Below are 23,885 nucleotides of genomic sequence, written 5' to 3' on the forward strand. Positions count from 1 at the left end.
ATCCATCTATTTATACACATCCACTCACCATCCACCCTTCTATCCATCCATTCATCCACCCACCCACCCATCCATCTACCCATCCATCATCCATCCCTCCATTCATCCACCCACCCATCCATCCACCATCCATTCATCCACCCAGTCATTTATCCATCCAGGCAACAGCATGTGCCAAGTTCTAAGTCAGGTGCTCAAGGAGCTCCCTTTCTGAAGGAAGATAGACCTGGAACTCTACCTGCCATCCAGAGTGCTGGGTGCTAAACCAAAATGTCCTCAAGGTGCTAAACCAAAATGTCCTCAAGGGATGCTGGGCACAGGGGGCAGAGTGCCCCTTCCTCGGGGCAGGGAGCCTCACGGAGAAGGGCTTCTGCACTCAGTCAAGGAAACCAGACAGGCTGTGGAACTGCTGTTTCAGGCGAGGGACCCCCGCCCCTGAAATGTGGGCCCAGCCCCATCTGGACCACCCATCCTGGCCTCAGCACACTCTGCCTCCAGGGTCCGGTGTCCTGCCCTGCTATGTGAGAACACTCCGACCACCTAGGGCCGGCAGTTGGGGGTCACTCTGAAGTGGCCTGCATGCTGGGCAGACCCTGCATTGTCTGCCTGCCTGCCTTCCAGGGGAAACCCACATGGGGCAGAGGGGGGCACGGCAGGGAGCCGCTGTGCAGATCACTCGGACTCACTTGCTGTATCTAGATCATGCTGCGTCCTAATTAAGGCAGAACTTCAAGGTTGAACTGCATCTGCAAAGTTTCTGAAATGGGCCAGCGCTGTAAACTCTGACAACGCCTCCTCCCCACCCAGACTTCCCTCTCCCCACGGGGCTTCCCCTAGACCCCTGCTTCTGCTCACGGTGGAGGTCCCTCTGCACAGGGAACACAAGAACCTGCTTTCGGCTTTTCTGAACTCGGGGCTGCACGCACCAAGGGGCGTTTTCTGAGGTGACTCACTCAGGAAGCCCCACACTGCTCCTGGCTACAGCTCTGTGCTCCCCGCGTGTGGGCTGTTTCCACCGGACGTCACCAAGGCCGGAGTGGGTCTGAGACGGGAGCCGGGGCCTCGGGGACACGTGGGCAGAGCCAGGACCCAGCCTTTTCTACATTTCTGGGTTTGCTTCCATGCTTCAGTCAGGGATCTGTGTACCCTAAAGACACTATGTAAAATATGTATTCAGAAGAGGCGCTATTTTTAACGAGGGATGAGTTCAGTTCTATTATTCATGCAGCCTCGGAGGATAGGCGTCCTGCCTGTGGGCTTCCAAGAGCTGTGAGACAGAGCAGAGGCGACCCCGAAGTCAGAGACGGGGCCGTGGGAGGTGGGGGTTCGGGTAGGGGCTGCTGCTGGTCTCCGATGGTTCCAGCTAAACCTCCACCGTCAGGGGCACGAGCTGGCGAGAGCTTTGTCCCCACTTACAACAGAGCCATCTGCGCCCTCGGCCAGCCCTCTGCAGGATCCCGCTTACAGGGAGTCGGGGCTGAGGCGTGGAGAAGGCCTCGAACATGGCCCTCCCAGCATTCGGAGGCCGGGGTAAACCTCGCGGACACAGACTGGCCCCGCGCCCCTGGCAGCCCCACGCTGACAAAGCTGTCAGAACCCCAAACCTAAACAAGAACATACCTGGCCTCCCACTGGGCGGGTAAAGGCCTCAGGGGTGACCCCCGAGGGACAAAGGCCCACGCCCTCTGCTCCCCCCAGATCCTTGGGTACAGAGCTGCCCCACGCCTAGCCACCAGCAGCAGGACGGAGGCCACCCACACCAGCAGCAGCCCCCAGCCAGGACCCGATCCGTAACAGTGGCAGACACAAGGTGCCGGGGGACACATGCCTCCCAGCAGGACGTCCAGTCCTTCTATTCAGGAGACAAGAAAGAGACTGGACAGACGATGGACATTCTCATTCGGTGCCCCACACAGGTGGTCTCACTGAATCCCCATGCAAGCCCGGGCAGGTGGCATCATTGCCGCCACTTTGCAGAGGGTGAATCGGGCCTGGCCCTCCGCACACACCTTGAGGGCACAGCGGCAGGGAGGAGGTCTCTAAGGGGGTCATGCTCTGGCCACACCTGCTACTCAGCTGGGCAGGTGCAACCCTGGCCTCACTGTCTCCTTCCTGGACACGGACGCAGGGGGCAGGAGACGGCTTCACAAGCACCCTTGAGAAGCCAGGCCAGGCCAGGCACCGGAGCCCTGCTCCAGACTCCGGGGCAGCCCGCCTGACCTTGCCCAGCAGTCAGCGGAGGGAGGGTGAGGTTGGGAGGAGGAAGGCACAAAGCCTGGGGTTTAAGAACATCAGGGACGAACACTCAGGCGCAGAGCAAGGCGGGGACAGGACAACTAGGTCAGCACCAGAGGGCCCCTTGTAAAACCCAATTACGACGCATGCTGGGAAGGGAGCCTTGTGGGCCGAGGGGAAGGTCACCAGGTCACAGCGGCTCTGGCCACAGCCGCTTGGCTCACTCTGGCCTGTGTCCCAACTCTCTCTGGAGCACAGGTCCTTCCAGGGCTGTGGCCACTCAGGGTCCCGGCTCCTCAGAGGTCCAGCGGGAGGGCCAGGAGACGAAGGAGGACGCAGAGCTGCCCTGCTGCTCCCCCGAGGAAGGGCGGGAGGGGGGCACTTGCCTTTTGGCCCCTGTGTCCTGCTCCCAATCCCTCCTGTCCCTCCCCACTCCCAGACTCAGACTCAGCGGCTCCCTGTCCTGGGGCCACACAGTCACGCGTGATAAACACCTGTCCAGTCTGGATGGTTTCTCACTGGCATGTATTTTTCAGTTTTAATAAAAGTTATGAAGCATCAAAGTGATAACAGCCCCGGCCAGTTTGGCTCAGTGGTTGGAGCACCGGCCTGCGGACCAGAGAGTCTCTGGTTCGGTTCCCGCTGGGGGCACGTACCAAAAAAAAAAAAAGTGATAACAGAAATTGTGCTGCCTCAATTTTTAAAGGAAAGCAGAGACCCAGGGTTGGGGGGGGGGTAAGATATAAACCAAGAAGCAGCTGGGGACCCCCCCTCGGAGTCCTCTCAGGCTCACATATGCCAGAGCTAATGAACCTGGCTATTTCCCGGCCCCCATGCATCCCATCCGCCTCCTGACTGTGGCTCTATCCCCAGTCCGCCCAGCACCATATCCCCCCATGGAGCAGCGAGAGCTTCTCCGGGAGCTTTGCCTCTGGCCCGTGCTCAGTCCCATCTCTGGCCTAACACGCGGTCCAGCGTCCCGGAGGAAAGCAGCATGCAGAGAGGTCACCCCCTTGCCAGCCTCACGGCAGTCACTGTGCTCCATCGGGGGGGCACCAGCCCCCACTCCTGCCCCCCTGGCTGGGGACACATTGCCTGTGCCCCTCACCGCTTGCGGCCCAGAGAACAAGCGGTGTCTGACGCAGAGACGAAGGTGCGGGAGGTCTCCCTCCCTCCCCCGAGCTCGCTGGCGCGGGCGCTCCAGGGTGGACACACCGCGAAGGCTTCCTAATGGCCAAGCGACTGCCTTTGTTTATGGCCTCTGTGGACAGGCTCCAGGCTGCCCCGGAGGCCACGGCAGACCCAGGAGTGAGGCTGGTGCTCAGCCGTGTGGACAGCAGCCGGTGAGGGCGGCCAGGCTCCCTCGGAAGTGGGCAGCTGGGGCCGAGGGCTGGGCAGGCGGCGGGCGGGACCCGCCTCTGTGGGTCGCGGCCGCTGCGGCGCGGCTGGCCTGACGGATGGTTCTGTTACCCTCAGCCGAGGATGTAGTTCCGTGCCTGGCGCTTTGTGTGTTTCCTCCCTGTGGTCTTCCCAGCGGTCCCAGGTCCTGTTCCCGATCTCCGGTGGGCTCGTTGGCCTCCAGGGAGGGACATTTGGGCAAGAATCCGCAGCTGGCGGTCGGTGCCACGGGGATTCCAGTCCCGGCGGCGGGGTCTGCTGTGCACTGCCGGGCGACCTGGCCTTGGGCGGGGCGGAGTTCATTCACGTTCCTCCAACACACAGCCAGGCACGGTCACTCACGTAGCCAGAGCCACCACCTCCACCTGCCACACAACACGCCACCGCTCTCTGAGGACCCTCGTTTGCCTCTGACACTCAGCCCCGTCCCCAGGCCCAGCCCACACTGGCCATAAGTTGGCTGGTGACATCTGAGAGCCTCCTCCACCGGGCCAGGCTGACAGCAGCAAAGGGCAAAACGTAGTCAGAAACAGGAGTCGCTGGAAGGGTGTCTGGTGACCTCAGGCAGCATCAGAAGCAGGACGAGCACGTGAGAGGCGGTCAGGAGGGCCGGGCCGGACAGTCGTCGGTCTCAGCATCCAACAGCGAGTTTTCTCTCTCAGTCCCTCCCCAGGATGTCCCCTGCCGGTCCATAGAGCCTCCCTTCACCTTGGTCCCCAGGGACCCAGTCGCTGTGCCAGAGGGAAAAGAGAGGGACCCGGAGGGTCCGAGATGCTCAGTCCTAGAGTGACCACGGGAGGCCTCCAACCACAGGGGACAGAGTGTGGCTCAGCCTGAAGAGGAGATGGAGGTGCTCGACCCCTGGGCTCCCGGGAAGCGGGTTATTACAGGAGACCACACAGGACTCAGGGCTGGTCCTGCCCCCGAGCAAAGCCGGCCCGAGAGGCCAGGGACCAGCCCTGGGAGGGCAGAGTGCATCTCCACCCAGGCGGGTGGCTCTGTGGACGCCGCCGGAGAACCTCTCCTGCCGAGCCCCTCACCCAAGTCATGGAGAGCCGCGGGCCTCCCGGGCCAGGACGGGGCTCCCACGTTCCAGCAAAAGCTGACATGGCCGCGCGGGTGGAGGGCACCCACCTGGTGCCTCTAGGGGGCGCCCTGCTGTGGAGGGAGCTGAGCCTCCTGCAGTCACTGCTGCTCTACTGCTCCGTGTTTGCTCCCGCCCTGCCTCGCCCGCCCGAGCCTCCTGTCTTCCCAGCTGCATTCCCGGCACCCAGGACGCGGCCACGCTCCGTCCAGGCTGCAATGACGACTGACCCCTGCCATCCTGGCCCAGCTCTCTCCGTCCCGTGGTGACCTGGCCTCTTCCAGGGAGCCTTCTGGGGACCTGGGGAAAGGCTGCAGGGAGCTGGGGCAGGGCAGAGGCTGGGACCCTGATGCATGTCTGAGCTCCTCTTGTAGCCTCAGTTTCTCATTTGTAGCAGGGCGGGGACCCTACGATCCAGCCATCTCACTTCTGGGTGTCTACCCAAAAGAATGAAAGCGGGGTCCAGAAGAGATGTTTGCACACGCGTGTCCGTGCAGCATAACTCACTATCCTGGAAGACGGACAGCACCCCAGCACCCCAGCACCCCAGCAGGTGCGTGGATGATCGTGGCCCGGCCACACCGTGGACTACCACTCAGCCGTAAAAAGGAAGGGATTTTTTTACCCTCACCCGAGAACATTTTTCCATTTATCTTCAGAGAGAGTGAGAGGAGGAGGAGGAAGAGGGGAGAGGGAGGGAATCGATTGGTTGCCTCCCACACGGAGACTCCAACCAGGGCTGGGGGTCGAACTGCAGCCCAGGGACGTGCCCTTGACTGGAACTGGACCTGAGACTCTACTGTCCTCGGGCCGACGCTCTAACCGCTGAGCCGAACTGGCCAGGGCAAAAGGCAGGATATTTGCTCAGTGAAGTAAGCCCAGAAACGAAAATACAAATACGGCAGTCTGTGATTCCACCCACCAGAGCGCCCAGGGTGGCCAGAGTCACGGAAGGAGGAGGGAGCTGCCGGACTCTGGGGAGGGCGCTGGGCGTGTGGACTGGGGACAGTGCCACTTCGGGTGATGGGACCATGAACTCGGCTGAACTCGTGTGTGACTATAGTCGCCACCACTGACCCGGCGTTTAAAAAGGGTTAAAATGCTCAATTTTGTCGTGCATATTTTACCACAATTGAAATGTTTTTATTTTAAGCTTAAATTTTGAAAAGGGAAGCTGTTGTACTAGGGCCCAGGTGGGCCTTCCTTCTCCCTGGCTTGGCACCCAGCAGCCCCTCCGCCTGGGACCTCCACTGGCTTCTCCCCTCCACCCCCTGTGCCATCACTGGTACCAGAGCACCTGAGGGAGCGACAACAGCAACCATGGTCGTCGGCAGGGACAAAGGGTCCAGCACCCTTTTTAGCCCTTTACGGAGCTTGTCAATTTAACCCTGGCACAGCCCAGAGAGGTGAAGCCACCTGTCCGAGGACACACGGGGGCTGAGCGAGGAGCCAGCTCTGGCCCAGGCATGCTGCCCAGCTGCCCCTCTCTCGGCCACTTCACACTGCCCAGGGTGTCGGGGTGCCCCCGGCCCTGCTCAAGGAGTATGGGGACAGCGGCCAGAGAGACCGACGGCGCCCACGGCCTCAGTCCTGTTTCCTGGGCTGCACCAGGCTGAGGTTTCTGAAATGCATGCTAGCGGTCAGGAAGGAAGTAGCTGTCCTTTTCCTAGCCTGGGGCAATGCCCGTCCACCTGTTTCTGTCTAGAGGGACACCTGGCCTCAGCCCTTCCTCCTTCCCAGATGGCGTCCAGCTGCCCAGCTGTGTGACCCCGCCCCTCACACCGTGGGCACACCGCCCCTGAGCTCCGGCCTCGGCAGACCTCATCATACCACACCTACCCCATGGGGGCTCCGAAAACCAGGCTCTGCCTTGTCCTGTCCGCAGGCCGGCGGGGGGCGTCCTGGGGGGCATAAAGGGCCCTTGAGGGCAGGAGGCCTGGTGCGGGGCTGGTCTGCTCTTTTCCTTAGGGAAGCTGAGACCCCAGCTCCACTCCTGTGCCACCCACGGGCGCCTGGAGAAGCGGACGTCTCCAGGGGTCTCTGGAGCCGAGGCGGCCATCTGTCCCCCAACCTCATGGGCATCTGGGACACTGGGGACTCACCACGCACCCCCCACAAGTGGCTGCAGACACCCACGCAAGTGTGAGCAGTGCCTGAGTTTGTGTCCCGGCCTTGTGACCGGTGACTCGTGTGCACGCAGCTGGCGCGAGCCCGTGTGGGGGAGGGGAGAGAGCCAAGCCCAGGACATGCACACCCCTCAGGCTGTGGGCTCATCCTCAGTGAGCTGTAAATGCTACGCAGCAAATCAATTTTGCAAAGCGATTTGTCCTCTCTCCCCAGCTGGCCCCAGGAGGTTTAACTTAATCACGCCGGAACAATGTCAGGAGATAGCTGGGGAGGCTCCGATCTGGGCAGCCGGTGGCCTCGCCAGGGCCTGTGGGGACTGCAGAGTCGGGCACAGCCAGGACAGCATGCTGAAGTCCCCCAAGTGTCTTTCCCGCCCATCTGTGCTCTCTCCCCTCCCCCACCAGAACCAGAGTGCTCCTGGCCCCTCCTCCCTCCCTGGAAGGAGGAGCAGAACTGCCCCCACCCCAGCAATGCCCTCCCCCAATGGAACCCCAGGGTGGGTTCTGCGGGCTGCAGCAGGTGGGCCAGCTCAGTCCTCTCTGGGAGGGAGGTCGGTCTCTGTGAAGAAATAAGGCTGGTGGTGGCATCTCAGGTGCCAGCGATGTCCAGCAGGGTCTCGGGGACGGTTACCCTCACCAAGGGTCACCTGCCCCAGGGCCCCAGCGGGGTGACGGTGACCCAGGCTGCGTGGTAAGTCCCTGCGTGCCCTGTCCTGGGAGTCACTGCACCCACTGCTGGGGTGGTAGGGTGAGCTGCACTCAGGTGTGCGGCACGGGGTTGCTGCTCAGGTATGGGGTTCACCGGGAGGGGGCCAGGGAGGGCGTCTCCAAGACAAGCCTCTCCACTCACCATCACCCTACCACCCTGCCCTCCACCAAGGTCTGGTTGCAGGGAGCTGCCTGTGGCCGGCTGAAAGGAAAATAGCACAGGCTTCGGAGAGCGTTTTCTGTGAATGGTCCAGTCACCCCCTCCAGCGCCCAGCAGGCCTGGCTGGCAGCAGCCAATCGGAGAGGGGCCGGTGCCCGCCTGGGAAGGCCCCTCCCTCCCCTGGGCCGTGGGATTCCCCCTCCCCCAGGTCGCTCACCCCCACCCCAAAGGCCGGAGCTCCCTTCGCATCCTCTGCCATCCTTCTAAAAAGAACGCTGCAGATTGAAACCATGATTAAATTTTTAATGAAACCGCACCCCAGTAGTGCCCGATGCCATGCAATATTGATGAGATCACAGTGTCCGGGCCGGCGGGAGCGCGCCCCGGAAAGCTTTTCAGGATGTTATGCAATACAGAACCCAATTAATTATTTGCAACAAAGGGACCCCTGTCTCTGTAGTGCTGCTGGGGGCCCAGCGAGTTAAAATGGCCGCTTGTCATTACCGTGGCTGTAAATGGCAGTCACAGGAGGACGCTGTGACTTCACAGACCCGACACTACACGCGTGAGGCCAAGATAAAAGGACGGAGAGTAGGGAGAGGGAATGTGTGTGCAAGAGAGGGAGGGAGAGAGAGACAGAGAGAGGGCGGGAGGCCGCTAGGGAGCATGTGGGCCTGCGAGCCAGACACTGCAGCGGAATGCAGCACATTTCTTCGAAGCAGGCTCCTGGCTCCCCACCCCCAGGCTCTCGCAGCCATCCCCTCACTTAAAGGGGCAGCAAGCTGGGCTGGGCACCTCTTGCTGGGGTCCCAGGTGAGGTTCCCCCACTGGGGATGATGGCCACCCATGTGGCGGGACTGTCATGGGTGCAGGGGGGTGAGGTGGTCTAATTGCCATCAGAAGGTGGGCTTCCAGGTGGCCAGGTCTCTGTCCTGCCCGCCCTCACCTTGCTGTCCCCACCCTCCAGCCAGCCACCCGGGCTTTTCCGTGTGGCAGTCGGAAGACAGCTGGCTGGAGCTGGGGAAAGGCCAGCACATGGGAGGGTCAGGAATGTCCCCACTGACCTAAGGAATAAGGAGACAGAGGCAAAGGGCCAGTTGGACTGTGTCAGAGGCCTGTGGAGGGGAGACAAGGCTGCTGGGTCCTCGAGAAGTCACCCAGGGCGGCCACAGAGACCACGGGCCAAACACTGGCAGCCTTGTGACTCACACTGAGCAGACTGATTCCACATGGGGTGTGATTTGGGCTCTTCTCTCCTTGCCACCCTTGTCCCCATCCATGGGCACCTGGGCAGCCTCCTTACTGGCCTCTCGGCCTCCTCCGATGCCTGTGCAGGGCCTCCAGTGACTCTGAAATGGTCGCCTGCTCCAAACCCTTCCAGAGCGTCCATGTCCTGAGTGCAGTCTCGACCCTTCAGTGTGACCGACAAAGGAGACCCTGTTGACCTCCACGTCCACCCCTCTGCTCATCCCGTGCTCTGCTATAGCTATTCTCAAATGCCTGGCTGCCTCAGGGCCTTTGCACATGCTACCTTTGCTCACCTAGAATACCTCTTTGCCTGCACCATCTGCTCCCCCACTGGCTTCAGTGTTCAGCTTAAATGTCAGTTCCTTGGGAGGCCCTCCCTGATCCCCAGCCTTGGTCAGGGCTCTGCTGTGTGTTCCCCAGATGTCCCTGAGTTAGCCAGGTTTCCCCAAAAGTGGAGCCTGAGGCTGGCTTATCTGTGAAGTGGTCTAGGAGGGACAGGAAATGCAAGTCATTCATGGAGTTGGCTACTGCTTAGGACAACTAGTACATCACCCCTTGGGACCTCCCTGGGAGGCTTATGAACCAGGTTTCCCACCCATCCATTCTTCACCCCATTGGTCCAGGGGGCCTCATGCACATTGACCCCCGCCCCCCTGCCACTTCTGGGTGCACATAGGAGTGCGCAGAGCACATTCCTGTGGGTGACCCAGGGCCGTCAGAAAAGAGGACCTTCCGACTGTACCTGTGGGGAGCTGGCCGCAGCCCCTGCAGACTTGACCCCGCAGTGGCCACAGTGAGGTGAGGCCACAGCTCCCCACATTGCCAGAATCCCTTGTTCGGGTCAACTCCCCATGGGAGGGTGAGGCTGTGCCACCCCTGGTGTCCGGCACCATCCTGGCCCATGGGCAGCTTTGAGATGAGTAAACAGTGGGGGCGGGAATGGATAAAAATGAAGCCCCCCCACACCCGGGGGTGGGATGACGGGGAGCAGGAGGGGTCATGGAGCCATGCACAGCGGGTTAGGGCAACAGGGTCCTTCCTGGGAGGTCAGCCGGGGTCACAGGCTCCTCTCAGGAGCCCCTGTCGGCCTGGTGAGGTGTTCCTGAGACGGGGTGGGGGCGGGGGGAGGGCCAGGGCTGGCTCTGACCAGTTTCCTAGTTTTTCTGCGGCAGCCCTGCCTCCCAGAGCGTGGGCCGTCCCTGTGCAGAGCAGGGAGTGAGACAGGAAACGAACATCTTCCCGGAAAGGGGCTTTGTGACCTCCAACCGGAGGCCTGTTCCTCCTTTTGTTCCCTTCCCAGCCACAGGACCCGCTGAACACCCCCTGCCCCGCCACACACCCAGTCGGCGTTTGAGGGCCCCTCTCCCAGGACCTGAATGGTTGGTGCACAAAACCATCACACTGAAGAGGCGGCAGGCACGGCCCCAAAGGGAGACAGCCCTTGCCTCCTGCCCTCCCGCCGGCCCCTCCCCTCGGAGCCCTCCCTGGACTCGCCCCGTCCTGCCAACAGCACTACAACGGCACTGTCATCATAGTGACGACCACCACATTGATGGTGTGCTCTCTGGGTGCCAGCCTCTGCTGACCCCCCCTTAGATCCTGAAGCTGGTCGACGTTGGGCCCAGCCAGATGCCATCTTAGAGAAACCTCACCACAGCGACCAGTAGTAGGTGCCAGCCTTTAAGAGAAGGGCATGAAGCTGAAACTTAAAACCAAGAAAATGCTAAACATTCACTTAAACAAAAACGAGCTGGAAAGCTCTTCCGTCTCGACGTCTGGGGGAGTTCGCGGCGTCACAATGGGTCGTGGAAGAGTGCTCCCCGAATGAATGAACAAGGGAATGAATGGGAAGTGGGAGGCCCGGTGCCGACTCCTGGAATTGCTACTCAGCTGAGGCTTCAACACCTAAGAAGCCGTGGTTGCCGTGTCTGCACCTGCTCACAGGTGCCACAGGCTCAAGTGAGCTCAGGTGTGTGAAAACACCTCGTCAGACCCAGGGTTCGAAAGAGCCGATTCCATCCTGTTCTCTGGGGCACTGGCAGCCCCCAGGGGACCCTGGTGTCAGCATACCTGGCTCCCTGCAGTCTCTGTCCACCGAGGCTTCTCTGTGGCACCAGCCCCAGGAGAAGGAGGCTGAGAGGTCTGCTCCCTGAGGAAGGAGACCACGCCCTTCCCCTCGAAGGCCGAGCACAGACCTCGTGATAACGAAACCCCTTGCCCGTAAATACCATTTCCATTCTGAAGCACTTTTATACCTTGATTCATTCTACGTGTCCTGTGCCTTTGCCTGGTGTTCGGCTGATGTGACGCTGACGTGTAAGGACACTGCGGGCTGGTGACCCCAGCACCCACCGCACCCACCGCACCCACCGAGCCAGCCACACGCTATCAGCCGGAAGGAGACAACCAGGTGAACGCAATCTCGGGTCTCCGGCGGCGGAGGAGGGAAAGCATCCCGATGTCTGGAGAGGGCCGTGGACATGCTGAGAGTAACGGCCCTGTCGCTGACAGCCTCTGGTGCCGACCTCAGCGATCTTAATGGAAAGGAACCCGGAATACCGTGGTCGCCCTCTCCTCCGCCCCTCCCCGGTGGTCTCCCTGCTGACTGGCTATAACTCCACCACCGCTGGGAAGGTGCTTCCAATGCCCACTGTCCTCCCCGGCCCCCTGCTGGCCCCCAGGCCCCTTGGGCTCCAGGGACAAGGAGCCTCATCAGGCAGGGTGTGGGGACAAGCACTTGGCCTTCATCATTTTCGTCATCTTGGCTGTCAGATGAACACTCAAAGGCGACTTGTCCCAGCATGAACGCACGGCCTCTCCCTCCCCCCAGAACTCCTGTAGCCCCAGCTGGAGCGTCACTCCCCAGGTCCTGCCTGTTTAATGGGTTCAAGTGTCCTCAGATCCATCTCTCTGTCCCTTGCTCCTGCCATAACCTTCTTCCCGTGTCCCCTCCAAGGAAGTCCCCAGGGAGGGCCCTGTGCCCCTGTCCACTGTCTCCCCAGGTCCTCCCTGTACCTGCTGGATCTCCCTAGTCCCTCTCAACGTCCCCCCTGTGTGCTCGAAGCACACTCCCTGCGACCCCCAGAGGGGACCCTTCTGCTCAGGTGGACGTTCTAGACCAGCTCCTGACTTTGGCCTTAGCGCTGGAAGAGACATGCTCGGGAAACACCACCGCGTGTGCGAGGGTCCTGGGCACAGCAGCAGGTCAGGCGTCCTCCCCGGGGGGCTCCCCTGTGTCTTCTGGGAAGACGCCCAGGGCACTACCGCCTTGAGGTTCGCCTAGTGGTTCGCCTCCTCATGCCTGCTGGCCTTGACCCCACTGGCCACAGCCGAGTCCGGGCCGCACGCTGCGGCCCCCTTGGCCTGCCTCACACCCAGCGGCACCCTCAGGTTCACCTGTAAGGCCTTCCATCAGTGGGGTGCTGGGCTAGCTGCCGCGATGGAAGCTGATTGGTACACACAGCCATCGCTGAAATATAAATTATACAAACTTAAACACAATCAATTATACTCAGAACAAAGGGACCACAGACTCAGAACTCATCACTTCCTGGTCATGTTATTGCATTTTACTATTATCTCTGCCTCGGAGGTTATTTACATCAAGTGCATCTGTAAGCTGGGAATACCACCTAATTACGGGGTACTGCATCTCTTCCCAGTGCGAGTACCCACAGGACTTCCTTCCCACCCCCTCTGCGGCCAGAATGGGAGACCCATGTCTGCAAACGAGGCTGCCCCTGCACCCCGACCTTCTGACCAGGTGGCTAGGCATCTTGGGGTTCCTCCACAGGAGGGTCTGTTCCTCGTCCTCCTAGCCCTGCCCTCCACGGGGCTGAGAAGGGAGAGGGCTCAATGGCAAACATCACCAAGATGGGATCTCCACTTGCCCAGGGCCTTGAGTCTAGGATTTAAAGAAGGCAGAGGGATGTATGTGGTCGTCTGACCCTCCACCTGTCTGAGCAGTGCCCCGCTGTGCGCACGAGTCCCACACTGCAGCTTCTGGCGGAGAGCTCGCTCCCTGGACCCAAGGGTTCTGGCCGTTGACCACTGCCTCCTCTCCTCCGGGCTCAACACTTGCTTCCCAGAGGTCCCACTGCCATGGACACAACCCCAGCCCCCCCCCCCCCCCCCGCGGTCCCCTTTCCCGGCTGTAAACGCCGATCCTGCCGCCGGTCCTGCCGCCGGTCCTGCCGCCGGTCCTGCCGTGCGCGCAGGCAGCTCCGTCCGCGCAGCCTGCCCGGGCCCCGCTGGGCTCCTGTCCAGCGCCCACGAGCTCTCTGCGACTCAGCCTCCCCCTCTGCTGGGGATAGCCTCGCCGCCACCCCCCCATCCCGCCCCGCGGGAACGGCCTCCAACTGGGGCGTGGAGGGGACCCCCGGAGAGGGGATTCCCCAGTCTGTCTCCGATGGAATTAGAGGCAGAAACCGCCGCACCCCTGGCGCGAGTAATTCCTCCGGAGTCGCCTGCTAGCCTGGGACGCTCCGGACGCACCCGCGTGGAGATGCTGGTGGCTCACCCCCTCTCCGCCTGGCGCCAGGCCGTGAGCCGCCGTGCGTCTCGGTGCTCCAATGTAGGCAAGCAGGGCGCCCGGCGTGCGAACCCCGCACATCCCGGGGCCACGGCGCTCGGAGCCGAGATCAGTTGCGTGCGGGCCGCGGGGTCCCTCTGGCGTCGGGAAGCGGAGGCCATGGACGCGCGGGACGTGCAGAGGCCGCACCAGGTTGCAGCCCCAGCTGGAGGTGGGCTCAAGGCTGAGACGCCGAAGGAACGGAGAGCCCCGGGCTCAGGGGTGGGAAGAGGCTGCGCAGAAAGGGGGAGGGGATCGTGCTTTCCCAGGAAGACTTCAACACTGCCGGCTTCTGCTCCCACACGCGCCCTGGGCTGCCTGCGGTCCCTCTGGGCAGGCTCCGCCACCGCAGCGCCGCCAGGGCCATGGAACGAGGGCCTGAGTGTGTGGGTGTCCTGGTGTCAGAGGGGCTGCCCCACTGTGGCCGTAGGGGCTCGGGAGTCTTGACACCTCAGTTTCTTCCTCTATGTAATGGGGGCTTGGAATGGGCTACCTCCGAAGCCCCTTTGGCTCTGACCGGCCCAGAGGGCCAGCGGCTGGGATCCGGCGCTGGAACCCGGACGGGTATCTGGCAGCCGAGCCTGAAGCGACACTGTCCAGAAAACGGCGGGAATGCGTGTGCGTGTGTTGGGGTGGGGAGGATGAGTAGGGGTGACTATGAGTAAGTGGTCGTCGTGCGGAGCCCAACAGATGCGACGTTCCATTTCCCCAGGTCTGGGACCCCTCCCTGAAAACTCTCAGGAAGAATTGAAATGATCTGGGGTGCGGGGGTCCAGAAAGCCCAATAAGCTCGCGCGCGCGCGCGCACCAACCCACAGGAACGCATCCAGAGACGCAGACGCGGACACACACGGGCGTGCACACACGCTCGGCGAAGGGAGGGCCCCCGGGGAGCGCGGAAGGGTCCGGCGACCGGGCCCTCTCGGAAGCGACGGGGGCTCCGCGCCTCCCCGGGGCCCGCAGGAAGCGTCCAGCCCCTGAGGCGCCGTCTGCCCGGAATCGAGCCGGCTTCGCTGGCAGGAAAGGCTGGTCCGCTAGGGGCCGCCTCCGCGAAGTCCCCGCCGCCCCGCTGCTTGAGGCGGGAGCTGTCCTTCCCTGGAGAGGTGGCGGGGGTCGCAGAGGTCCGGGGCTTGTGGTGGGGGTGGGGTGCAGGGGAGCGCAGGGGAAGAGGTCGTGGGTGTGAGCAGTTTGTCAACCCCACACCGACATCTAAGAAACATGGAGCGGCCCGCGCCTCCCTGTCTGGGCTCTCTGCTCCCCCGTGCTCCCCACCTGGCCGCGGATGTGCACGATTTGAGCCCTGGGAAACCCAGCCCTCTCGAACGACCCGGGCCCAAGCTCCGCAGGTGTTCTGTGCAGCCACGCGAGGCGAACAGAATTCTGTCTCCGGGTCCGCGATGCCCCCCCCCCCCACCCCGAGCCCCGCCGGAGATTTAAGGACATCGCGCGCTTGGCCCATCCTTGGGTCCAAGGCCGCGGCCTGGCCTGGCCCACCCCACCCTACACCCCACACCCCACACCCCCTCCCACTCCCTCGCTCCACCCCGCGGCTCTCGGAGCTTTCGGGGAAGCGGCGCAGGCCGGGTGGGGGCGGGCCGGGGGGTGGGGTGGGCGGAAGCCAAGCGGACGCCGGGCTGTGGGGAGTGGACAGGAGAAGGCGGCCCCCCGGTGCGAGGTTGCGACCCCCGCCGCTCCAGGGCCAGGGCCGCTATTAAAGCGGGATTCCTCCCCCGCTGACGTCGGCGGCGCCGAGGCCCCTCCCGCGGTGGCATAAAAGGCGCGGGCTCCGCAGCGCCGGCAGCAGTGGGGGCCGGACGGCGCATCGGCGAGGACTGCTCGCGGAGCCGGAGCGCGGCCGCCCGCGGAGCCCCAGCCGAGCCGGCCGAGCGCCGCCCCGCGCCGCAGCCATGCCGGCCGGCCGCACCTGTGCGCTGCTCGCCCTCTGCCTGCTCGGCAGCGCGGCCCCGGATTTCGGGCCGACGCGCTTCATCTGCACCTCGGTGCCCGTGGACGCCGACATGTGCGGCGCGGCCGTGGCCGCCGGCGGCGCGGAGGAGCTCCGAAGCAGCGTGCTGCAGCTCCGCGAGACCGTGCTGCAGCAGAAGGAGACCATCCTGAGCCAGAAGGAGACCATCCGCGAGCTGACCGCCAAGCTGAGCCGCTGCGAGAGCCAGAGCACGCTGGACGCCGGCGCCGGCGAGGCCCGGCCGGGCGGCGGCCGGAAGCAGCCCGGCTCGGGCAAGAACACCATGGGCGACCTGTCCCGGACGCCGGCCGCCGAGACGCTCAGCCAACTCGGGCAAACTTTGCAGTCGCTCAAAACCCGCCTGGAGAACCTCGAGGTCTGCGCGCGCCGCGGTCCCCCCTTCGCCTCGCGTGCCCCTCCGCCCTCGCCCGCCCCACTCCCGACCTGGCCGGACGCCCCACCCGCTCCGGGCAGGGCGCCGCTGCCGGCCGAGCCGTCGGCAGCCTGTGGGGTCCCGGTGGACGGCCACTTGCCCGAGCTCCCCGCCAGGCCGCCCCCGCAGTCGCCCTGAGGGGACCGCGTCGGGAGCCTCCCGCTCGGTCTGCTCTGCGCGGTCTGCTCTGCGCGTAACGCAGCGGCCCCCCCCCTTGTACCCCCGCAGCAGTACAGCCGGCTCAACTCCTCCAGCCAGACCAACAGCCTCAAGGATCTGCTGCAGAGCAAGATCGATGACCTGGAGAGGCAGGTGCTGTCGAGGGTGAACACGCTGGAGGAGGGCAAGGGGGGCCCCAAGAACGACACGGAGGAGAGGGTCAAGATCGAGAGCGCCCTGACTTCCCTGCATCAGCGGATCAGCGAGCTGGAGAAAGGTAACTGTCAGGGACGGGGCATACTGCTGCCTGGCTCCCTAGGCCGCCGGACTCGGGCCGGGCCGGGCCTCCTACAGTGGAGCCCAGTGCTCCTCCACCCTCCAGCCCGAGTCCTGCACAGGTCCCCGGCTTCCAGGGCTGTTCCTGGTGGGGCTGAGGCACCTGGGCTCTGGCTCTCTCTGTGGAAGGGAAGCAGGGAGGGGAAGGGATTGCCTGGTGCCCCCTGCCCCCCCCACCACACACTCACGGACTCACAGGATTATTCCAAGTCTGATTTGTTTAATCTTCAGTAACTCGGCCCTGTAGCTGTGGTCAGCCCAGGCCCCCTCGGCTGGTCCCCACGCCCAGCAAAGAGCTGGCTCGTGCTGGACCTGGGTCCTCCTGGTCCCCCACAGACTTGGGCCCTGAGCAGACTTCGTCCCAGCTCCTCGGTGCCTCTGGACCCTCTGGGGAGCTCTAGGTACCCTGCTCTGCCCCGAGCCCCTTCCCCGGGGTTTTCTTTTCTGAGGGACCCACGCTTAGCATCTTGCACACCCTGCAGTTCCCCGGTCCCCACTCTGGAGGACCCCCATTGCTCCCCGGGGCACAGGATGATGGCTTAGCCTTGAAGTCGCAGAAATCAAACAAGGTTGTAAAAGGGGGGGGCACCCCGCTCAGAGCAGAAGCACGTGACCCCTCTCAGACCGCAAAATGTGCCAGATGGATTTAAACAGTGCCATCTTAAGGCACCTTATGTAACTGAAAAACACATCGGGGAGGGAGCCACAGGGAAGAGGGGGAAGCAGAGGAGAGAGGGGGGATGAAAACCACCCCCTGGAGAGGCCAGGGCTGCATCTGCTCCGAAGACAGGGGACCTGGAGCTTGAGACCCTGTGGGTAGCTGAGGAGCCAGCCCTGCCCTGTTCCCTGAGGCCTGGCTTAGAGGAAGCTGGCCAGCAGGATGCCTTCTGGAAAGATTGTTGGCCGGGGGGCTGGTTTAGGGCTGGACTCCCTGGCAGGCCTGGGGCACACTCGGGAACTGGTGGGCGTGTGTGTCCGGCCCAGGCCTAGTGCTGGTGCCCACTGATGGGTGGGAACGTTGTGCCTGGAGCTGGTCACACCCTGCACGGGGTCACAGCCCCCTTCTTTGTGTGGGTGGGGAGGGGGCAGCCAGCATTCACCGGAGACATCCTAGCAGGCAGGGATGGTGGCCAAGTGTAAGGGGAGGCCATCAGCCAGGAGCCCAATTTTCCTGGAGACACACAGGAAGCTGACCCTGAGAGTGAGAGGCATAGTCCTCAAAGCAGTCACCTTGGTGGCCCGGGCTCCATGGGCTCCCTGCTGTTCTGACCTCTCTGCAGAACTCCACACAGTCGCTAGAGTAGCCTGGGAGTAGGCTCTCCCTCCGGGGGTGTGGTTGGGATTCTGGAAATAGCCCGAGTCCTCAGGGCTAGCTGGCTGGGTCAGCGTGTCCAGGGGCAGCAGTGTGTCCTGGCCTGGAGGCAAGTGAGCCGGGCACCAGGGGCCTGGCTGTCCCGGTGGAGGCCGAGCGAGAGCGTGTTTCTGCGCACTATCGGCAGCCAGCATCTTGGAATCAGGTCCGACCCCCAAGGGGCTGCTCCCAGGGGAGCTAGCCTCTTTCGGGGCGGGAAGGAGACCTTCCTCTGAGACCCACCTTCGAGGGTCAGTTCACAGGGTGTGCACTGACTCACTCCCAACCAGTGCACACCGAGCAGCCCACCATGCACCCTCCCCCCACGCCAGCCCCCCTGAGGCAGCACCATGAGGCAGCCAGCGGCCGTTGCAGGGACAAAGGACCTTCCCTCGCTGCGCCTCCCTCCACACACCTGTGGAATGGAGGTGGCGTCTGCCCTGTCTGCATCACTGCTGGGAGGGCTGCCGACGGGGACCAGTGCTTCGTGGGGTGTGGGTGTCAGGACGCATCCCGTCCTCCCCAGGTCAGAAGGACAACCGCCCTGGAGACAAGTTCCAGCTGACGTTCCCTCTGCGGACCAACTACATGTACGCCAAGGTGAAGAAGAGCCTGCCGGAGATGTACGCCTTCACCGTGTGCATGTGGCTGAAGTCCAGCGCTGCGCCCGGCGTGGGCACGCCCTTCTCCTACGCGGTGCCCGGCCAGGCCAACGAGCTGGTCCTCATCGAGTGGGGCAATAACCCCATGGAGATCCTCATCAATGACAAGGTAGGGCCCCACTCAGCTGGGCTTGCAGGACAGCAGTGCGAGGCCCCTGGGGCCCTGGTCCCGGGGGGCTGCTGGGCAGGTCTTCGCTGGCACAGGACACTTAGCTTCAGATGCTGCTGTCGCTCCAAGAGGCGAGCCTGCCAGGCAGGACTAGGAGGGGGAGGGGAAGACCAGGAGAGATGGGAGGGCACCTTCGTCTGATTCAATGATTCAATGAACGGGGTGAAGATGGAACTCTCCAGGGGGCCCCTCCTTCCCACCATCAGTCCCTGACTCCTCCTCCCCCAGCCGGCAGGCACAGGGCGAGCACAGGTGCTCTGGGGTGTAAACGTGCCCCTGGAAATTCTTCCTGAGTCCAGATCGATTCTGCTTAGCCCCCAGCCCGTGGGGGAGGACGAGATCTGCACGGGGGGTCACCTTCTCCCTTCCGTCACCTGGGATCCAGCCTTCACACGCCCCAGCCCTGTGCCCGTGCGGTGGCAGATGTCTCAAACTCAGGCTGGAAATTGGATTCCAAGCCCTTGGTTCCTTGCCCAGGAAGGTTGTGCCTTTTGGGGCCGCATTTCCCCACGTTAAAAGGGTTCTCGGCCGGTGCACCATCGTCCCTGCCCGGAACCTCGGGGGTGAAGGCAGCGCTGGGTTGGAGGCCGCCTGACCTTCAGGCCGGCCTCTCTCCCCCTGGGCTCCTGGCTTCTGGGCCAGGGCTCTGGGCCAGGGCTCTGGGCCAGGGCCCGGCAGGGTGAGACCCAGAGGGCCTGGCAGGGAGGGGCGTGCCGGGAAAGGAGGGGAGGCCTGCGGGAGCGGTGGCCGTGGGCCCTGGTCTCCCCAGGGCTGCCGTGCAGACTGGGTAGGAGGAGGTGGTGTCTTCCGGTGGATCGCCGGGCCCCTGACGGAGATCCCGTCCCCTCGGTGCCTGTCACTTACCTTGAATGAGCCATAGGAAGAGTCACTGCAGAACCAGCTCCTAGTGCGGTGGGTGGTCCTGAGCCCAAAGTGTCACGGGCGTCCTTCTCCTGCCCAGGTGGCCAAGCTGCCATTTGTCATCAGTGACGGGAAGTGGCACCACATCTGTGTCACCTGGACCACTCGCGACGGGGTCTGGGAAGCCTACCAGGATGGCACCCAGGGCGGCAGTGGCGAGAACCTGGCACCCTATCACCCCATCAAGCCCCAAGGCGTGCTGGTGCTGGGCCAGGAGCAGGTAGTGGCCTTGGGGGCAGCGAGGGGGAGGCGCCCAGAACCAGAGACCAGGCGGGGGTGGGGGCTGTGTGGGAACGGCAGGGGGGGGCTGCGGGGGGGAAAGGTGGGGGGCTGTGGGGGAAAGGCAGAGGGGAGGCTGCAGGGGAAGGCGGGGGGCTGGGGGGAAAGGCAGAGGGGGGGCTGCGGGGAAAGGCGGGGGGCTGGGGGGGAAGGCAGAGGGGGGCTGCGGGGAAAGGCGGGGGGCTGTGGGGAAAGGCGGGGGGCTGGGGGGAAGGCAGAGGGGGGGCTGTGGGGAAAGGCGGGGGGCTGGGGGGAAGGCAGAGGGGGGCTGGGGGGAAGGCTGCAGCAAGGGCCGCCCACTCAGGAATGCTCCCTGCACGGCCAGCCCTGCCTCTCCCAAAGCAGTCGACCTCCTGGGGGTGGTCTGTCTCCCTGGGGCTCCCAGGAGGGAGGTGGAGGCAGCGGAACCCTAGGCCTTCTGTCCACTGGGTGACAGTTGGTGGCAGAGTGACGCTGAGCCCTTCCCTGGGAGCAGGGAGCACGGGGATGCAGCCTAGGGCCCTGCCCTCAGGGCTGCCCGTGGCCCCAGCTGACCCCTCGCTGGCTGAATGACCAGCTTCAGGAGAAGCAGAGTCCAGGTGCCCCGGGGAGAAGCTCCCCATTGGGGCAGAGATGGCCAGCAGGGTCCCTTTTCCTGGGCTCCCCGTGGGCTGGGGGGGCATGGGTAGCTGAAGACCCAGAGACAGGAGAGGTGAACACGAGAGCCTGAAGGAGAGGCACAGACACTGGTCCCCGAGAGATGCCCCTCCCCAGCCCCCACCCCACCCACCCCTCCACCCTCATCCTCCGCTCTTCTCTGAAGGACACTCTGGGTGGCGGGTTTGATGCCACCCAAGCATTCGTGGGTGAGCTGGCCCACTTCAACATCTGGGACCGCAAGCTGACCCCCGGGGAGGTGTACAACCTGGCCACCTGCAGCGCCAAGGCCCTGTCCGGCAACGTCATCGCCTGGGCCGAGTCCCACATCGAGATCTACGGAGGTGCCACCAAGTGGACATTCGAAGCCTGTCGCCAGATCAACTGAGGGGCCCATGCAGCTCCGAGGGGCTAAGCACCCCTCCCCGGCCTGCCCCCGCCTGCCTCCTCTGCTTCTGCGGTGACCACCCACCATCTGTGCGCTCCCCTCCCCCAGGAATGACCCAGGCCATCGCCCTCCTGCGCCCGTGCCCGCCCCCGCCCGGTTTGGTCCCGTGCACACGACGCAGGCCTGGGCACCCTGTCTGTCCCCGAGGAGCCCTCTTTCTCTAGGAGCCCACACTGTCTCCCAGGCGTGCCCCCGGCCCCGTGACGCAGGCGGTGCGACATTCTGCGCAATGCAGAAGTAGGTGACGGCGCGTGTGTGCGTGCGTGTGCGTGCGTGTGCGCGCGTGTGTCTGAGCGTGTCTCTGGGGGAGGCTTTTCTTTCGGAAGGAAGTATTTCATCTCCTTCTTGCTTCGTGGCTTTGGGAGTCAGGGCGGGTCAAACCCTGGACGCACCAGCCTCCTGAGCTGCCTGCGCCGCTCGGGCTGGTGCAGCTCCCTCGCCACGCGCACCTGTCCTCGTCGCAAAGCTTGTTCAGGGCGGCGTACCCCTATATCGATAAAATAAATGTCTTTTAGTTGTTTGCTAAAGGCCAGGGGGTGGGTTGGGCTGTCTGTGGAGATATTTTGTCGTGGAAGTGAATTCTCTCCGAAGGTTGAAGGCAGACTGTGTCCTGGGAGGGCACCAGGTGCTCAGAGGGATGGAGGAGGTGGGAGGAGGGTCCTAGCAGCCCCCCTCACCCCAGCACCCTGATGGCATCTAGAGCAGCACCGGGCAGGGGCTGCCCTGCGTGCCCAGCTCGGCTGGCTCAGCCCAGGGGCCTGGCTCTGGCCTCAGCCTTTCTGCCTCCTCACACCCAGAGAGCCTGGGACCCATCCTCCCTTTCAGCCACCAGCTGGTCCTGCCACCACCCCACTGGTGTCCCTGGAGAGGAGTTCCCCACCCACAGCCAGGACCCCCCTTTTGCCTCTGGTAATAGAAGAGCAGAGGCTTCCGAGGGCTAGTTCGAGAGGGATACCCACACTCTGACTAAGTCTCGGCCATGTAGGGCCACTGAGACTCCACCCAGCCCCGGGGACACACAGCCATACTCCCCCAACACTCGGGGCTCAGCGAGTCCTCCAGGGCCAGGGTCCCCGGAGACCTCTCCCAGGGAGCCAGGCACGGCCAGGCCAGGCCCTGAAACCCACTCCCCATCGTACAGGGCTCAAGCCCTGCCACAGCCCCCACCTGTCACTAGCTGGTGACACTGAACACCAGTGTTCAGAAGCTTCTACTTTTTTTTTCCCCCATGAAAAGCAATCATGCACATTTCCTTCTAGTCCTCCTGAGGCGGGGAGGCGTGTGCGTGAGTGCGTGTGCGTGTGTGCGTGCATGGATTGAGAGAGCGCACTCAGATCATGCCCAGGGTAGGGTGGGCTCCCTGCTTTTTTGCATCTTCTGGGGGTCGCACGGCCCAAGGGCACCTGGACGCTGTCACCAGGAGTCTGAACAGCAAATGGCTGGCAAGTCTGTCTGGAAACCCTGTTGCACTGCCTGGCTCAGCTACAGCTGCAGCGTCTCTTCAGGAGCGGGTGTTTCCGTCTCCTGTCCCCTCCCAGGGCACCTGTCTCCCAAAACGCAGGTCCACATTGCATCGGAAACCCAGTGCATCTGCGTCTGTGTTGGTGTCTGTGTCTGTGTCCACGTGGGTGTCTGCACAGTGCCCGTTGCCGTTCTCCCACGCGTGGCTCTCGTGCTGAGGGTGCAGCCCAGGCGGCATCCGCCTTGTGGTTCAGCGGTGGCTTCTTCTGACCATAGGTTGTGGCATCTTTGGATCTACAGGGATCCTCTCTGTTTGCATGTTCTTCGGGGTGGCGTGTCCCTTGCTCCCTGTCTGATGTGTGTTCCCCTGCCTGCATGGACTTCTCCAGTTCTGTGTTTTGTGCTGAGTGCCACCCATTGTTCTGTGACCATCCATGTAGCTACCGAAAATGGCTAGGAAAGCAAGCCAAGGGCGTTGGAGGAGGTCCCAGGAGAGGTCAGAGTCCCTCTCCCCCTCCCCGCTCCCCAAACACACCAAGAAGTATTTCCCCGTGTAGGACGAGAACAGGCCTAACTAAACAGCACCCATGGGAGAGAGCGAGAGCTTGGAGCCTCTAAACCAGATCGCCCACCCTCACGTCAGCCATCTGGGAGCTGTCGCGAGGCAAGGCCCCGGCGGCTCGGTGCTCTCCGGTCAGCACCTCCCACCAGCCCTGCCGATCTCGGACCCCAGACCACCTGCCCAGTGGGCGCGGTGGGAGCTGTCCGTTCAGGACCACAAGCCATCCTCTGCCCTAACTCGAGATGGGCAGAGCCTACCCGGACGCTGATGTCTATGTCCACCTCCAGACCCTTCACCTCCCCGCCCCGCCCCTCCCCCCCCCGACGCACCCTTGGTGCCAGGGACACAAGCTCACACTTAGCGCCCCCTCCTCCCTGAACTGGAGCCTGTGCCGAGCCCTCGACTCCCTCACTGTGTTAACACTTGGCACTTTGCCGGCCCCGAGAGAGGTGGAAGGCACGGCCACAAATCGAATCCACGTAGTTCCCATCTCCTCCTCAATCGGATCGATGCTCCCTCGTGCACTGACTAATCATTGCCTATCTCAGGTAAGCCATTTTATAAACAAGGAGCCGTGCCCCCGGCTCCCGCGCCTGAGGTGGGACAGCCGCCCGCGGCCCCGCGGCCCCGGGGCGGAGACCCCACTGGAGTGGTAAGCCTTCTTGCTTTTGATAACGTGGTATTATTTCTCTTACTGTAGAAGACAAAGTTTATTACCAAACAAGAGTATTTTTATGAGAGAAAAGGACAAACCTATAAATTAACTCAACCTATAGCTCCCTTGAAAAATACTTTCAGGCTCCGCCACAATGTTGGGCTGAAAGCGTGTATTTTGGAAGAAAGAGATACATTTTGTATGCTTTCTTTTCCTTTTGTAGACTCCCGGTTCATTTTCTAAGACTGCAAAGATCACTTTGTCACCAGCCCTGGACCCGAGACGGGGGGGTGTCTTGTGGGCAGTGAAGGGGAGGGG

The 23,885-nt window shown here is 63.1% G+C and overlaps 1 protein-coding gene across 1 annotated transcript; it reads left to right on the forward strand.

The window, feature by feature from the left end:
- Nucleotides 1-15,360: 15,360 nt before the first annotated feature.
- NPTX1 (neuronal pentraxin 1) lies at nucleotides 15,361-20,829 on the forward strand. The gene is made up of 5 exons (XM_036267874.1): nucleotides 15,361-15,871; nucleotides 16,157-16,364; nucleotides 18,301-18,545; nucleotides 19,567-19,746; nucleotides 20,608-20,829. Exons 1-5 carry the CDS (start codon nucleotides 15,437-15,439, stop codon nucleotides 20,827-20,829), a joined length of 1,290 nt encoding a protein of 429 aa, XP_036123767.1. The 5' UTR covers nucleotides 15,361-15,436.
- The last annotated feature ends 3,056 nt before the right edge of the window (nucleotides 20,830-23,885 follow it).

The sequence above is a fragment of the Molossus molossus genome, unplaced genomic scaffold (genome assembly GCF_014108415.1).
Source record: "Molossus molossus isolate mMolMol1 unplaced genomic scaffold, mMolMol1.p scaffold_m16_p_19, whole genome shotgun sequence".
NCBI lineage: Eukaryota > Metazoa > Chordata > Mammalia > Chiroptera > Molossidae > Molossus > Molossus molossus.

What these genes read in the sequence shown, in the direction of transcription:
- NPTX1 (XM_036267874.1), top strand. Translation starts at nt 15,437, where the DNA reads ATGCCGGCCGGCCGCACCTGTGCGCTGCTCGCCCTCTGCCTGCTCGGC. An exon ending in CCCGCCTGGAGAACCTCGAG is followed by an intron (nt 15,872 to 16,156) that starts GTCTGCGCGCGC and finishes GTACCCCCGCAG; the next exon opens with CAGTACAGCCGGCTCAACTC. An exon ending in AGATCCTCATCAATGACAAG is followed by an intron (nt 18,546 to 19,566) that starts GTAGGGCCCCAC and finishes TCTCCTGCCCAG; the next exon opens with GTGGCCAAGCTGCCATTTGT.